The sequence below is a fragment of the Sceloporus occidentalis genome, unplaced genomic scaffold, assembly GCF_023333645.1.
Source record: "Sceloporus occidentalis isolate IW3139 unplaced genomic scaffold, rSceOcc1.0.p SCAF_14, whole genome shotgun sequence".
NCBI lineage: Eukaryota > Metazoa > Chordata > Lepidosauria > Squamata > Phrynosomatidae > Sceloporus > Sceloporus occidentalis.
The window spans coordinates 5,501,305-5,517,874 of NW_028316994.1; the positions used below are offsets into that span (position 1 = coordinate 5,501,305).

At 43.3% G+C, this 16,570-nt stretch overlaps 1 protein-coding gene across 6 annotated transcripts in view; it reads left to right on the forward strand.

Annotated features, from left to right (window-relative positions):
- LOC149303658 (serine/threonine-protein kinase BRSK2-like) overlaps positions 1-11,680 on the forward strand; it is a 58,974-nt gene extending 47,294 nt beyond the window's left edge. For 2 of the 6 annotated variants that reach the window (XM_089481224.1, XM_089481230.1), the window contains exons 13-20: positions 841-901; positions 3,358-3,781; positions 5,460-5,508; positions 5,909-6,032; positions 6,245-6,425; positions 7,038-7,052; positions 8,838-8,927; positions 11,205-11,467. In XM_089481224.1, coding sequence (XP_089337350.1) covers positions 841-901; positions 3,358-3,781; positions 5,460-5,508; positions 5,909-6,032; positions 6,245-6,425; positions 7,038-7,052; positions 8,838-8,927; positions 11,205-11,389 — 1,129 coding nt within the window. In that variant the 3' untranslated portion in view covers positions 11,390-11,467. Of the gene's footprint in view, positions 1-840; positions 902-3,357; positions 3,782-5,459; positions 5,509-5,908; positions 6,033-6,244; positions 6,426-7,037; positions 7,053-8,837; positions 8,928-11,204 lie in introns of all 6 variants that reach the window. The other 4 variants (XM_089481227.1, XM_089481225.1, XM_089481229.1 and 1 more) reach the window with 4 other exon arrangements.
- Positions 11,681-16,570: the final 4,890 nt, after the last annotated feature.

Below are 16,570 nucleotides of genomic sequence, written 5' to 3' on the forward strand. Positions count from 1 at the left end.
CCAGCATATTTTCTAGTCTTGTTCTTCTGTTCTGGGAATTGCATATATGCTTGTATGTTGTGATAAACACACACACTTATATACGTGCATACACAGTTATGAGGTATCTTTTGGTCCAAATAGTCCTAATGTGACTTACAATTAAAAATTAAAGAACAATTCAAAATCATTCAGGACCAGCTGAATAACTTAAAGATCATAGACAGCAGTATTGTAGATTCTGAGCCAATTTTTAAAATAGAATTTACAATTGCCTTCCTCCCACATTGGCACCTTTTACTTTTGCAGATTTGATTACTCATGGATTTGACTAATATGTTACCTTTAGAAATCTTTAGGTCCTCCAGCGTGACTCTGCTAGAAACTGACACAGTCACATTGGAGGACCCTAGAGAATCCTAGAGGAAACACTTCTCTAGGCTTAGTTTTTTGTGGGTTTTTCGGGCTACATGGCCATGTTTTTCGGGCTATGTGGCCATTTTCTCTAGGCATTTGTAGGTCCTCCCATGCAATTCTATGGTCAACTAATGCTGGATGTTGACAATAGAATTGCACTTGAGAACTTAGAGAGGTGTTGTCTCAAGTTTTAAATAAGGTTTGTTTTTTTAGTTTACATTTCTTTCACTTTCACGGGGGTCCTATGCATCTAACCCTAGGAAATATGGAGACCTACTGTAATTCATTTTTATTTTGCCCACTTCTGCTGCTTGTGCTGGGATATAAAAGTAGATGTGTTGCTACACCCTGCTGATAACTACATTTTAAAAAAATCTTTTCATCTCCACCCTCCATCCCAAAATTGCACTAATCCCCCACCATGTTTCCCCCCCTAACAAACAGGTCTCGATCTGTGAGCGGTGCCTCTACTGGCTTATCGTCTAGTCCCCTCAGTAGCCCCAGGGTGAGTATAAGAGGGATTGTGGGTAGCAGGGGGTGACAGCTGTAACTGGTGAGGGAAAGTAGATATGGGATACAGGGATGGAACAGGGTGGACTTTGAAGGGGTTGGAAACATATCCATAGACCCAGCAGCTTCATTTGCATTCCATCTTGCACTTAGCTAAAGAATTGAGGGGAAAGATGGAGGTACTGAATATATCACCACAGTTTTTCCTGACAGAGGTGTTATGCCTTTTCACAATTGCATGAAAGAGAGGCAGAGAAATAATCAAGTGCAGGTCACTTTTCACCCTCTCACCTCCATTGTTACATTTCCATGTCAAGGAAAAGGCAAGCCCATTGAATTTCCACCTGGTGTGGAACATTCCAGAGAGAGCTAGTGTGGTGTAGTGGTTTGAGCTTTGGCATACAATTTTAGAGACCAGGGTTCAGATCTTCACTCAGCCATGGAAACCCACTGGGTCACCTGTACAAGACAAAATCTCTCAGCCTCAGAGATTTTGCCAAGATAACCCTGTGATAGGTTCACCTTATGGTTGCCATAAGTCAGAAACGACTTGAAGGCACACAGCAACAAGTGGAGCATTCAAAGGCATCTAGGCTCTGTCAGAGAAAAATGATAATGAGTCTATGCAGGAATGGAGAATAAATGGTCATATAGACTTTTGATGAAGGAAGGTAGAGACACACACAGAGAGATGTCTGAACAGTAGGCATTTGGGCTGAATAGAGAGCTTGGAAATACAGTTGGTTCCCCACATTTATGGCTTAGACTTTTGCACATTCAATTATTTGTGGGTTTGATTGATATGTTCTCTCTAGGAATGTCTAGGTCCTCCTGTGCAACTCTTTCAGAACTTGACACAGAGTTGTGCTGGATAACATAGAGGTTCCTAGAGAAAACACTTCTCTAGGCCTTTGTAGGTCCTCCAGTATGTTTCTGTGATCAAAATCTGGCAGATTTTGACAACAGAGTTGAACTGGAGAACCTGGAGATTCATAGAATGGTGTTCTCTCAGGTAAAAAGAATAGGGTTTTTTTTAATTTGCCATTTTTCCACATTCATGGGGTCCTTCACCTCTAACCCCAGCAAATGTGGAGAGACCACTGTAGTATTCTTTTTGTTTTTATTCTACATGTCCTTGAATGGTCATTTTAGGGAACAAAACCCAAGCACTTAAAGGTCTACTGAATTTCATATCTCATGTAGTTTGAAGCAAAAGGTTGGAGGGTCCCAAGCCTATGACTCAATAGAGCTTGGCAGTGGAGAATGTTAGCTATTGCAGCAATGGAAGAGAAGATAACCCTTGCCACACAATGGAACCCACAAGAAAAAAAGGGGAGACAAGTCTCCAAATGCATTGTAGATGGTGTTTATTTTATTTCTTATTTTGAAGCAAGCCCAACATATTTTGTCCTATGCAGTTATTTCAATGGGTTTTTTCAGGGGCAATATATGAAACAAGTAGCAGAAATTTCTGGAGCTCAACTCCCCCCCCCCTTTTTTTTTTTGGACAGTCCAGCAAATGGAATGAGTTTTTCAGCTCCATAAATTTCTGCTGCTATTTTTATAAGACCATCAGCAGAACACTTGGAGACATATCTATGTTTCTTATGTATTGGAGTAATGAGCAGAATCTTTGCTGAGGCGAGTGAAGAAAAAAAAGACAGTGGGAACAAATGAAAAATGCAAGCCTGTGTTGCTGTGTGATACATCCATACTGGCAGTGGTTCCACTCCATGAATTTATGTCCCTCCATGGAAGTGTGTGGAACAGGGAGAGGGAATAACTCCCTTCAGGAGACAAGAAATCCCTTGGGCAGCAGGCCTTTCAGCTGTTTAGGTCTGAATGGGTGCACATTCCCTGTTTAGGAAAGCCATCTCCAGCTTAGCATCCTCTAGATGTGCTGGGCTACATTTCCTATAATCCTCAACCAGGTTAGCCTGTGCTGGCTGGGCATGATGGAAGATATCATCTGACTCATCCGAAAAGCACCAGATTGGGAATCAGTGGCTTGGGGTAGGATGTTTGAAAAACTTGGTGGAAAGGATGGTCAGGTGGGGTGAGTAGGAGAAGACATCAGATGGTTGATCTCACTGTGAGGGTGACTCAGGCAGGGATGTACTTGATGCTGAAACACCACCTTTTGTGGGGAAAAAGAGAGACAGAAAGCCTGAAGATAGTGGCACACTGGATGCCAGACTTGTTGAAGTGTACACTAGGTGGTGGGAGGCAAGCACCCTTTGGTCATTTTGGATGCTCACCAAAGGGCTTGGGGCAAGTTTGTCATGGGATAGACAGCGCCACAGGAGGTCAAACTCGAAGAGGTCAAACTTCTCAGCAAGACTTTCTTTGGGACCAGACTGTGGTACTGTCACTTGCCATTACTCACCCCCATCTCACGGCTCTCCCCTCCTCACCTTTTTCTCCCCCCCCCCCACTTCTCCTCACACCCAGAGCCCCATCTTCAGCTTCTCTCTCCCTTCGCCTCCCTCTGCCCCTGCGAAGACTCAGACGCTTCCAGCCAAGGGAAGCCCGGCGGGGGAGCGGGCCCTGCAGAGCCGATGCTCCGCTCCTTTCCCCTTGCCCCCCAACTCTCCACCCCCTCACCCGCCCTCCTCTCCCCGTTGCTTTTTCCCCTCTACTAAACCCCCACCCAAATCTGTGCTGCAGGTCACTCCCCACCCCTCCCCTCGGGGAAGCCCCCTCCCCACTCCGCTCGGCACCCCGGTGCACACGCCCAAAGAGAGCCCCAGCGGCACTCCCGGTGGGACGCCACCGAGCAGCCCTGGCGTGGCCGGTGTGGCCTGGAAAACCCGCCTGAACTCAATCAAGAACAGCTTCCTTGGCTCCCCACGCTTTCACCGCCGGAAACTGCAAGGTGAGTGCCCAGTACCATACAGTGTGTACATGTGTGTATGTAGGGGCCAGGACTGTACAGGGACATATGAAAGCTTAGCAGGAGGATAGTTACTTGCATGAATGGAGGCTACACATGGCCATAATGCAGTGGTGGCGAACCTATGGCACATGTACCAGAGGTGGCACTCAGAGCCCTTTCTGTGGGCACGTGCGCCATCGCCCCACCACAGAGTTTGTCAGAGTTCATTACAAGAAAGCCAGAGGGACATAGCACTTTGTGATGAATAAGTGAGTTTTCCGTTGGAGTTTGGGCACCCGGCCTCTAAAACGTTTGTCATCAGTGTCATAGTGTAAGATAAGCCCAAACAGACAGGTCAAATGAAGTGGTTTCCAGATGCTTTGAAGGCATACTGCCTAAATGATGCATGCCTCCAAAGTGACTGGAAACCGCCCCAAAGCTGTGCTCTAGTCCTTATGACCAGAGCAAAAAGGAGCTGGGATACTCCGGCCCTTATGTTCACGACCCACCTTATGAGTGGGCCATGCTTAGCAGGGCTCCAACCTACTTCTGGCTGGAGCGGAGTCGGGCTGCTCTTTCGTGCCCATCTGTTCCACCCCATAGATGGAGTAAGCCTCTCTAGAGTGCTCCTGTCAGTGGAAGGTGTGCAAAAGAGATTAATTTTTTTATTGGAGCTGGAGCATTCAAGGGGCAAATCTGCATCTGGCTTGTGTGTAATTGACTGCTGCTGAGCAAAGAAAGATGGGATGGAAATAAAGGAAATGCAAGCAAGAAGGATTCCAAAGAGCAGAAATGTGTCCATGGGAAAAGAGGTGTTTTTTGTAATGGTTGTATTTATGTGTGTAAAAAGTATACCAGCTCAATGTATAAGAGCTTGGGAGTTTCTGGAATAGGAATCTACGAAGCCACCTTAGGCCAAATCAGATTGCTGGTTCACTCAGCTCATTTATTATCAGAAGGTGGTGGGGAATTTTAGCCAATGGGGCTGAATCTTGCCCTCTTGGTGTGTTTCAGATGCTCCAATGACATTTAGCAGTTGCCAGATTTTGAACCAGTTTTTCCCCATTCTAAAAAGTTAAATTGGTTCCCCCAACCCTTAGTTTCTGGTTGCAAGAGCTTTCAGCTAAAAGATGCTGGTATTTTTGGTCCCATCTTTTTGACTGAGTCTGGCCCTCTTGGAGAGCTCTAGAGGTTATAGCCCTCCCCAATAACATTTAGTGATTTCCAGCTTTTGAACAAGCTGTGCGTGCACTTCCCAGGTGCTCCACGACCACTCCAGGAAAATGAAAGAAATAAAAATTGAATGAAATTAAAGAATAAGAATATATTCTTATATATACTCCTAAACACCATTAACATGTAAGACATAGGGTAGGCCTCTTAGGGGCTCTGTCATAGAAATAAAGGTACTCTGAGTCAAAAAGGTTGGGAACTCCTGCAGTCTGTGGTTTGAAAGATGACTTTTCCTCAGCCTTCCTAGAACTCCCTAGGAATTAACCTGGAATCTTTTCTGCATGCAAAACATGTTCCCTTCCCCAAACAGAGGGGTGACCGTTTCACACCCTGCATTTATCCTTGGCATCTGGTAGCAAATATGCGGCCAATGTTTTTAAGGGTAGAGAGGATGAGAAATGGATCAAGCTTATTTTATGTATGTTATTTTTTTCCACCCCTGCAGTTCCCACACCAGAAGAAATGTCCAGTCTTACTCCTGAATCATCCCCTGAGTGAGTATTAGATGATGAAGACAGCAGAAGGGAGGGGAGAATCCAATCCCTTTCCCTCACCTCCTTGTTTTGTTTTACTCAAGTGCTTTTCCAGATAATAATTTTCTTTCACAATTAATGTGTTGTTATCATTATGGATTGCCCAGTATCTCTCCCTCATTCCAGTGAGCAATATTCTTCACGTTCACCACTGCTGTGATTGAGCAATGTAGTTGCACAAACATCGCAGGTGCCTTTTGGCAGAGCATGGAAGAGTTACTTTTGGGAGCACATTTCGCCCTCAGTGCTCTGTCTCTTGGAGAGTTCCTGTGATATCAGTGGCAATAATCGACACATTATCCAATCCTCACTGCATTTTCTGACAAGGTTTTGTAACCTTGCTCTGTTTTCCTCCTTCCAGGCTAGCCAAGAAATCCTGGTTTGGGAATTTTATCAACCTGGACAAAGAGGAACAAATTTTTGTGGTCATCAAAGACAAACCCCTGAGCTCCATCAAGGCTGATATTGTACATGCCTTCCTCTCAGTAAGTTCTGTGCGTCGGGGGGAGAGGGAGAGAGGGAGAGGAGCACGCATTTGGTGGGTTGCAAGGGAATTGTGATGGACTGTATAAGGAAAGGTAGTAGGACGATCCCTCCTGGATGTTGGAGATGATGGAGTTAGCTCGACGATGGAAGAAGAGCCCATCCATTGAATGTCCTGTGAGTTGATGTCTCCTGCCTTCCCTCACCTCCGTAGATCCCCAGCCTGAGTCACAGTGTTGTATCCCAAACAAGCTTCCGGGCCGAATATAAGTCGTCAGGTGGCCCTTCCGTCTTCCAGAAACCTGTCAAGTTCCAAGTTGACATCAGCTACTCCGAGGGTGGGGAGGCGCACAAGGACAGCGGGATCTACTCAGTCACCTTCACCCTCATCTCAGGTGGGTGCCCTGGAATCCTCCTCTGATTGGAGTTTGGGATTCATAAAAAATTATGGGACACCCCATCTATTTTCAGATAGAGAGACTAAATTTCCCATCAGCCTCTTGGAGATGGCCACGTACTCACGGGCAGATGGGGTGATGGCCACAAATTCAGGATAGGTATTAAAGCAAGGCAACATTTGCTGACCTCAAGATTTAAATTGGGGGGGGGGGGGACCACAATACTTTCAGATGTTTTGTTGACATGGGCTGCAGATCTCCAGATTCTCTGGGGAGAAGAAACTATTGTTTTAGAACAATAGCAGCCCTCATTTCCTTGTGGGGAGGAGAATAGCTGTTAAACTTATTTGGGCCTGAGGTGTAGATTATGTTCATACTGGATAAAGAGTTCCCAGCCCCTGTAGAGAAAGAAATGTAGTATGTCCTGGGGTATTATCAGAATAATCTATGTCAAAACAAGTTTCTAGCCATTGTCATTGCCAAACGGCTGTTATATTTGGCCCTGTAACTTGCCTCTTTACCTGCATGTTCTCCATCTTTGAATCTGCCAACCCTTCGTGCAAGGTGAAGCTAACAGCTGGTTCCTGATTCCATGTTTGCAATCCCTAGAGGCTGACAAGATGGGTAATGCATTCTGTTGGTGAATTCTATAGATACATGTGTATAGATGGTCCTGATTGTTATGCTTAGTTTTCTCATTGAGATAGGGCAGGCTACCAGAATCAGCCATTTCTGCCACCAAATAAAGACTTATTTCTTTGCTCATTAGATTGTTTCCTGATTGTTAACTTTGTCAATTCTTCCTGGCAATTTTAAGGAAGGATTTCATTATTTTATCATTATTTTACTAGCTTGTTATCTGATTTTATTTATAACTTTGTGGGATATTAACATTGTTATTGGGAAGACCAGAACCATCCCTATAACCTTGGGGAATCATCATCATCATCATCATCATCATCATCATCATCATCATCATCATCTTGTTGTTGTTGTTGTTGTTGATGACATTTTTTAAAAGCTATTGTTTTTTTAAAAATGTAAATTAATGTATATTAATTTTTATTGATATATTAATTTATTAAATTTATTTTTATTGAATTTATAATTTAATAAAAACAGGAAATGGCATAGAAAATTTGGCAAAATAGCAAATAATAAAGTAATAATAATAATAATAATAATGATAATTTCCATAAATGTTGAGAGCAGATCGTGGTTTGATTTTTTTTTTAATTTTTTTTTTAAATCATGTTTTAGGTCCAGGGGCCAATTTTCTTCTCATAGGAAGATCTGGGGGTCATGTCTAAAAATGTCTAAATAAATAATTTGATGGAAATGGAAGCCCAATTCTGGTTTTGAAAAATGGATTTTCATAAGTTAAGCAGAGTGGACAGGAGGAATCTTACATCTTTTCTAAAAGAAATGTATCACTGTTTCTGGACATTTTCAGAAGAGGCAGTCAATCTTTTTTTGCCCAAAAAGGAAAGACTGAGGATGTTAGAGCCCACCAAAACTGCCATGGCACCACATGCAACCCCAAGGTCACACCTTCCTCACCCTGTTTTAATATTTGCAAATAGATTTTAATATATCCATGTCTACTGGAGAGCCTGTCACATGGAGTCTGTTTGTGGAATGCCAAGATTAGACCTGAGGTGTCTCTCTTGAGAAGGACCAGCCAGGAAAAAAGTATTCTTTGCCGGCCCTTTACATCTCTGTTTTTGAGACTGCAGCAACCTCGTGAATCCCATAAAACCTACAAGACTTTTGCAAGACAGACAAGCATTTTGGTAGGGCACAGCAGGTGCTATCCCTTCTCTAATTGACACATCCACAGTGTGTTTATATAGAGAAGGCTTGGAGAACCCCACTCCTCTAATGCCAATAAGCTCCAGCATCTGCATGGCATTCCACTGTCAAGTCCCCTATGGCTATCTTAGTTCTAAGTACAAGTAACTAAGGAAAGACGGTTGCTCTCAAATTGAATGAAGTTTGATTGAGGTGTATATAAGCACACCGTGGATGTGTCAGTGCCATTTTCCTTGCTGGAAAGACCAGATTTTACCAGATATTACCCTAGAACTAGTCCTTCAAGGCAATGTGGCATCTGCCCCAAGATTTAAAAAGGCATAGGCATGTGCCTCAGGGATCTCCTCCCAACTGTCAGTGGAGAAATGTGGTTAAATACATAATCTTGAAGGAACAAAGTATGTGAACAGGCCAGTACAAATCTGGCTATGAGATCTGCAGAACCCTTTTATATAGCACTGATAATTTACCCTTCTCCCTTCCTACTGTTGAGACTCTAGCTCTAGCACTATCCTATTCTGGGAATCCCTCTTCTAGGATCTATAACAGAAGATCAAGTTTCCTTCCTGATCTGTTTATCTATATTTGCCTGCTTAGGTCCCAGCCGCCGGTTTAAACGGGTTGTGGAAACGATTCAGGCGCAACTGCTCAGCACACATGACCAGCCATCTGTGCAAGCCCTCGCAGGTAAGGATTACTCTGTACCATCCCTTACTCAGTACAAGCACTTGCAGGCTGGCATACTGTTAGTGATATATGCAGGCATAAATTAATCTTACACCTATATGTCTATTTCTGGTTGTGCAGAGGTTGGTATTCCTTTGTTCCCTCCATTGTGAACACAGTCCCCCTACTGTAGAGCCACTGAAGCTCCCCTCCATCACCATTTTATGCCTGGTGGAGAGCAGATGGGATTGCAGAAGTGTCTGTCTGTGTTCCTGTAGCCAGATGTGAAATAATTACATGAGAGGGCCTGGTGAACCTTAGTGAATTGCTACAGGGACATAGTCAGCCATGTCTGTGATCCCACTGCTCTCTATCAGGCACAGAATTGCCATGGAAGGGAGCATCAGAGGCTTTATGGTAGATCTGGGGGCTGGTAAATGACTCAACACAGTTAGCTCTGGGTGCAGAATAACCACGCTATGCTGAGCCATGCATTGTGACCACTGGGATCTCTGCCTGCCTATTTTCAGAAGAGGCAATCTGATTGTTTTCTCCCTTGTTTCACAAGAGGCTCTCTAATATGTGAGCTTTTTCCTCTTTGCTTCACAAGAGGCACTCTAACTGTTGTTCCCTCCCTCTCGTTTCTGTTTTCTGTATTCTGCATCTATTCAGTGGTATTACAGAGATCTGTACTGCAGTAGTGGACAGACTCCAGGGTTTGGTTTGGTTTTGATCTGCTTTGTGTGTGTTTATCAGCACCTCCAAAATCCACAAGTCAGAGCAGAAAAAGAAAAAAAACAGATACGTAACAGCTTAAGAATTGCCCATAGGGTATCCAGGAGCTTCTCTGTGGAGCTCAGTAGCTAAATGATATGTGGTATCAAGAATATATTTTGCTAACATTGAAAGACCTGTACTGTGATTGGATTCAGGGCATCTAACTTCGAAAGCATAAATGGTTTAGGTCCTAGTTATATAGGTGACCATTTCTGCTATTATGAACCTGTTCAGAGAGACCCTCTTATGTAGAGTCAGGGAGTCATAGAATCATAGTGCTTGAAGGGACCTAATGGGCCAACCAGTTCAACTCTCTGCTTAGTGCAGAATCACCAGCTAAAGCATCCCCAGCAGGTAGCTATCCAGCCTCTTTTTGAAAACCAGAATCCAGAGAAGGAGAACCCTCCACCTCTGTGGGCAACTGATTCCATTCCCGAACCACTCTGACTGTCAAGAAGCTCCTTCTAATGTAGTTGAAATTTACTGACCATTATCCCTGGTCCTACCCTCTGGGCAGCAAAGAACAATTCTGTACCCTCCTCTTTGTGGCAGCCTTTGAGGTACTTAAAAAGTACAATCATGTCATCTCTCAGTCTTCTATTCACCAAGCTGAACATGCCCAGCTCCTTTAACCTTTCCTCATATGTTTTAATCTCCATACCTCTTATCATTGTGATTGCCATTCTCTGAACCTGCTCCAACTTGTCTGTGCCCTTCTTTAAATGAGATGCCCAGAACTAAACACAGTACTCCACATGAAGCCTGACCAACACAGAATATCGCGAGACTACCGGTATTACTTCCCTTGACTTTGAACCTATGCCTGTATCAATGCAGGCTAAAATAGCATTCCGCCTTTTTGCTGCAGCATCACACTACTGGTTCAACAGTATGATCAACAGTAATTTCTTTTTGCATGTAGTATTGCTGAGCCACCCTGTTCCCCTGTCCCATGTTTGGTTTTTGTGGTCCACATGTAAAATAGTGAATGTGTCTCTATTGAATTTCATTTTCTTAATCTCTGTCCAGTTTTCTAGTTCATCAAGGTTCTTTAAAATTCTTTTCCTATCTTCCAACATATTTGCTGCTCCTCCCAGTTTTGTATCATCTGCAAACTTGATAAGGATTTTCTCCACCCCATCATCTCTGTCATTGATAAGAATGTTGAAGAGTAATGGCCTTAGGATAGAGTAATAGCAATAAAAATAGCATTTACATTTCTATACCACTTAATAGTGAACTAAGCACTCTCTAAGTGGTTTACAGTCTGTAAGCCAATTGCCCCCAACAAGCTGGGTACTCATTTTCCCTGTCTATGCAAGGATGTAAGACTGAGTCAACCTTGGAGCCCTGGGATCGAACTCAGCTAAGCTGGATCCTCCAGGCAGCATGTCTGGTGGGATTAATACATAGTCCAAAAGAAATGCCTTTCTTTGACATTACTGTGAACCAGAGATTGGATGGGAAAAGGATATCTGACTGTGAAACATTCCTGAAATTTGAATTTCTCTCCCCTTCCAGATGAGAAGAATGGGCAGCAGCCCCGTATGCCAGGCACCCCAACCCGCAGCTGCCAACCATCTCGGCGCTCTGAATCTGACGTCTCGTCTGAACACCATCGACGTGGCTCCAAGGACAAGAAGCTTGTCTCGTCCAATGGGACTCAAGTCCAGCAACCACCACCCCCGTCCCCACAGCAGCCATGACGTACGGCGCAGCGGGGCAGTGGAAGAGCAGCCAGGGGGAAAAGCAGCCGAAGGAAGCCAACCCCACCCCCCTGGAAATAGCTGCATAGCTGCCCTAGATGGACAGAAGCAACCAGTGAACCATACGGATGGGTAAAGGCCCCGCCGGAGACGCAAAGGGGCAGGGTGGCGGGTGGGGATTGGTTTGAATTTTGACAACCCCATCTCACCCCTGGACCAGAAAGTTGCCATCTTGGGAGCAGCCCATACTGTGAACTTGTAAATAGTTAACAACAACAACAACAACAACAACAACAACCAGAAAACAAAAACAGATCCACAGAAGAACAGAAGGGGGGAAAGAACATAAACTGAAAACAAAAACAAAGGAAAATGGCAAACTGAAAAAAAAACCCGAAACAAAAAAAAAAAAACCAGAGGAGGAGGAAGAGGAGGAGAAACCGGGCAGGAGCCGGTGAGGGATGGGGGGTTTAGTCTGATTCCTTTTCGGGGTGGGGGGCGTCTTTCTTTATGTGTGCCCTTTTCACAAACTCCCTCCTGATTTCAGTTTGGTCCTCACCACAAGACATCCACTTTCTCCTCATTTTCCTTCTGTGGTCTGTAAGGTACCAATTTATTTATGGTGTCATAGCAGCATCAGCTAAAATTGCAAGACAGAGCTAGTCTGAAGAGAAATGTTGTGGGAGAGAAATGGAGGAATTTCTATTCCCTTCTTTTAATTTTTTTCTGTTTTGAAGAAATTAGTTTTTGTTTTTTAAAGCATTATTGCCAGTGCAGGTTAAAATTAAAATGCCTATCAGAATTCTAATAATCAGTTTGTCAATTTTTTTTAAAAAAAAATGCAAAATTCTCCCCTGAAGTGTGATGTCAGAAAGAAACCAAATCTGAGTATCAAACAAAATGGAAATCCACATAAATATAATGAAATTAAACTACATGTGAATACATAAAAGCAATTCTGTAAGTGCTGACATTTTGCAGGTACACTTGGGGGAGAAAAAGAGGTTTGAGGAATGTACTGAAAGCCAAAAATAATTTGAAAGCAGTGAAAGGAAAAGTGATCCAGTGCAGGTTCTGGAAGGTGGCAGCCTGTTTCCCCACAAATGATCAACGACATGAGGAAAAATTGAGTTAGTAAAGTAGTTGCAAAATAATGTGTTTATATTTTCCATTCACATGCGAACAAGTTTTGATTTGGATTGGTGTGGATGGTTGCTTCTATCTCATTGCTTTCTGCAGAACTTCCATTAACAAAGGAAAGATGGAATGGCTGTGCACCGTTTTTGAGTTGGTAGCATAAAGAGCCCTTTGTCTGGAAACACTGATGATAAGATGTAAACCCAGTTGCTAGTCCCAACTAGCACTGACCTACTGAGTCACTGGGATTTATTCATACCCACCAAAGTTTCACAGCTGAAAACTAAGACACTTGAGGCCAAGCAACATCTGAGTTAGAGCCAGCATGATGTAGTGGTTTCGGCACTGGACTATGACTCTTGGAGGCCTGGGTTTGAGTCCCTGCTTGGCTATGGAAATTAATAATCTTGTGGAGGAGAGTCGGTGTGACATATTTGAGTGTTGGACTACGATTCCAATAGATTAGAGTTCAGATCCCTGCTTGGCCATGGAAACCCACTGAGTGACACTCGCTCAGCCTCAGAGTACCACAAAGGCAAAACCCTCTCTGAACAAATCTTGCCACAAAAGGTTTGCCTTACGGTTGTTGTAAGTTGGAAATGACTTGAAAGCACACAGCAACAAGCAACAACAACAGAGTGTGGGCAAGATGGTAATGAGGAAGAACAGAGAGGCTGCATCAGTTTACTTTTGCCTGAGTCTACTGGGAAGGGCAAGATTCTGCCACCTCTCTTTTGTCCCCACTGAATGAAGTGAATGCACACTACCTTTGCACTTTGAACTCAGTTTGCTGCAATTGAAGTAACCTAAGGGGAGGGGTGGGGAGGAGAGGGAAACTGGGACATTTTTTTAAAGCAGCTGAAAAAGTGGGATTAGAGATGATTAATCAGGGCTGTCCCTGTCAAATTAGGAAAGTTGGAGGCTATGTTTACATAAGGTTTAAGCAAGGTTTAAGCAATTGATTATGTGGGACAAATAAAAGGAAGTACTTACAGTATATAGTTAAACTATGGAATTATCTATTCCAATATATGATGATGGCCTCCAATCTAGGCATCTTAAAAAGGGCATTGGATAGATGTATGGAGAACAAGAATCATTGGACAGGTTTATGGAGAATAAGAATCAGTGGCTCACAGACATGACAGATATACATTCCCTCCAGCATCCCAATATATCATTTGCCAGGGGGTATAAGGATGAGGATGCTGTTGCACTCATGTCCTGTTTATGGACTTCTATGAGAAAACTGTTCACTGTGTGAACAGAACCAGCTAGGCCTCTTTGTATGTTCTTAAATACCCTTAAATATCTAACTTCCACAATTACTCATCACATTTTGTAAATATAAATCATGACGATAATGTTTCATAAATCGTACAAAAGTTCACTGCATGAGAACAGGCCTCAGTAACAGTGGAAGACTTTAAAAATGGTGAAATTATAAGTAGCGGCAAAGAGAAGTCCCAAATAATAGTACATGCTGGTGCATTAGATAATTTCCTCTAAAGATAAAAAGTGGAAAAATAAAACATCTTTAAAATTAAGCAGTTTATTTTAGCATTTTGTCACCTGCAGCCCACTTCTTCCGATGGGGTGGGAAATGTGTTCACCTGTTTCCTAAAACACACACACCACTTACAGTAGTTTCAAAAGTTTAAAAATATGAACACTCCCCCAAATGTTAATTAGAAAAAAGAAGTCAGACTTAAAACTTATTTTTCTTGTCCGTATTAAGGGGGAAACATTACTTTTTATTCAAGAGTTTTTTTAAAAAACCAACAAGCATTTGTTTCTAAGAAAAAAAAGGGAATAGTTTAGTAAAATAACATCCCAATTCTAGCCTCCAAACTGCTGTCCTTCAGATGTATGGGCTACAACTTTTACTCAGCCAGTTTGGTTATAGATTCAGCATTCTTTGGCATTTTTTCAAAATCTCTTGCTGGCTTGTAAAATATCAAAGGATTTCCATTTAGCTGTTGGCATCAGCCTTTAGCTTCTTAACTGGCTCTGTCTCTGTAATTTTGGTAGCTCTGTCAAAAGGGCTTCAGTGAGTTCATGGCTCATCTCCCTTTCCAAGTCCCTACTCCTTTTTCCTAAGGTTCTGCTTCCATCTGCAACAAGGCAGTCTGGCATGCGTTTGTGTGTGTGTGAAAGAGTGTTGGAGACAAGAGACTGCTCAACTACATTTTGAAAGACTTGGGGTCTTGACAGAAGGCGGAGGAGCCCCAGTGATATCAGGCCTAAGATCTGGGGCCTAAATTTTGACCTGGACATCATCAAAGGCACAAGTCTGAGGACAGGATTCCTTTTGGACCTTGGATGGCATTCGCAGGATCAAGTTGCAGGACACAGGGAGGCTAGAGCAATACTACTATAGAAGCAACAGCAGACCAATGGATATCAACAGATCTTGGAACAAGAGTCCAGCTTTGGACATTGCAAAAAAGGCAGCTGTGAGCTAAGGTGTGTGTGTATGAGTGAAAATCCAACAAAGCAATCTTGCTTCTCTCTCCCATTCCTCCTCCTTCTCTGTCCTGCTTTGGGTGGCCCCCTTCTCTCACTTGGAAGGGGTGGCACAAGATGTGGGTGATGGCGCATGCGGGCGTGCACATGAACAGGAGATAACTGTATGTAACCCCCTCATTTTCTGGACTTGTGTCTGTCTTATTCTCTCTCTCCCTTTCATGAATCCAGCCTTTTCATGCACACACAAACACAAACCACATCCCACTGCCCTTCTCCTCCCTGTCCTTCCATCTGACTGTCCAACCCCCTCCTATGTCCTGTCATCTCCGGGGTCTAATTATTGCTCAGAAAAAAAAAATACAAACAATCACTCAAGCGTTCCCTTGCTGCAGAGTTCCACTAAGTGTCATTTCTGGTCAACTATTGGGAGTGGCTGTCTTCGTTTCCAGCTGGTCTATATGGACAGAGACAACAGGAGGAAACTGGGTCCCTTTTTTTAAGGAGAGATGGTTCTGACTGGGTCAGGAGGCTTATCATTACAAGGGTAGGAGCCCAATGAATTCCACACATAATTTGTAGTTGCTAGTGGGAAAGTTTGTCTTAACACTCATATCCCCTACCACTGAAATCCGCACACATAATTATTTGTAGTTGCAAGTGGGAAAGCTTGCTTTAATGCTCACATACCCCATCACCAAAAGAAAAGCTCCAGAAGTGACTAAACCCTTTAGGTTTTAGTCGAGTGCCCGGATGGGGTTCTTTATGCACTGATATGGGAATGTTTGGATGTGTAAAAGAGACTGTACTTGTGGAAATTAGATCTGCAGGTGCTTGTGAGTGGGTTCATGGCTGTGTGGGTATCTACAGTTTTGAATTGGACACTACATAAATGAGAGCAGATGGCATGTATGAATAAAGCGACATTTTATACAGAAGCATGGGTGGCAGGTAGGATAGATAGGTGCTCTGACAGAACAGGATGTCCTGTGGATATTGCAAAAACTTGGTCATTATTGCTCAGAAGGTACAAATGTGCATAGCAATTGGGTGGGTGTAACTCTGGGTGGGAGGGAGAGAAACAAAGCATGAAGGAGCAACAGAGACCTGATCTATGTGTTACTTCAATATTGCAGGAACTAGTTCCCTGTGACTTCTTCTTCAAGTAGTGTCCGGATGGTGGGACTATGGGATAGAGCAAATGCTCTGGTGCCTTTCTTTGTCAAGGGTCCAAAGGAAAGGCAACATCAGCATGTGAAGAGACATAGAAAGCAATGACAAAGAAGAGATGTATGACACAGGCCATACAGAATTAGCATTGGGAACTCAGTGCATGTTCAAGTGTCCATTGTGAGAGTCAAAGGGCCTGGGTTTGTGCATTTGAATGAATACATACAAATATACAAATATACAGAGCTTGTGTACTTTGAATGCACGTACATGAAGAAAGTTACAAGTGTAGGTTGACTGTCATATATGAGAAATGAAAGCAAACATGGACACACTGGAACAAGCAGCTGAATGAGTTGGGGGGAAAATGTGTATGTTGGAGACTATACATGAAATGTTTTCTGTTAA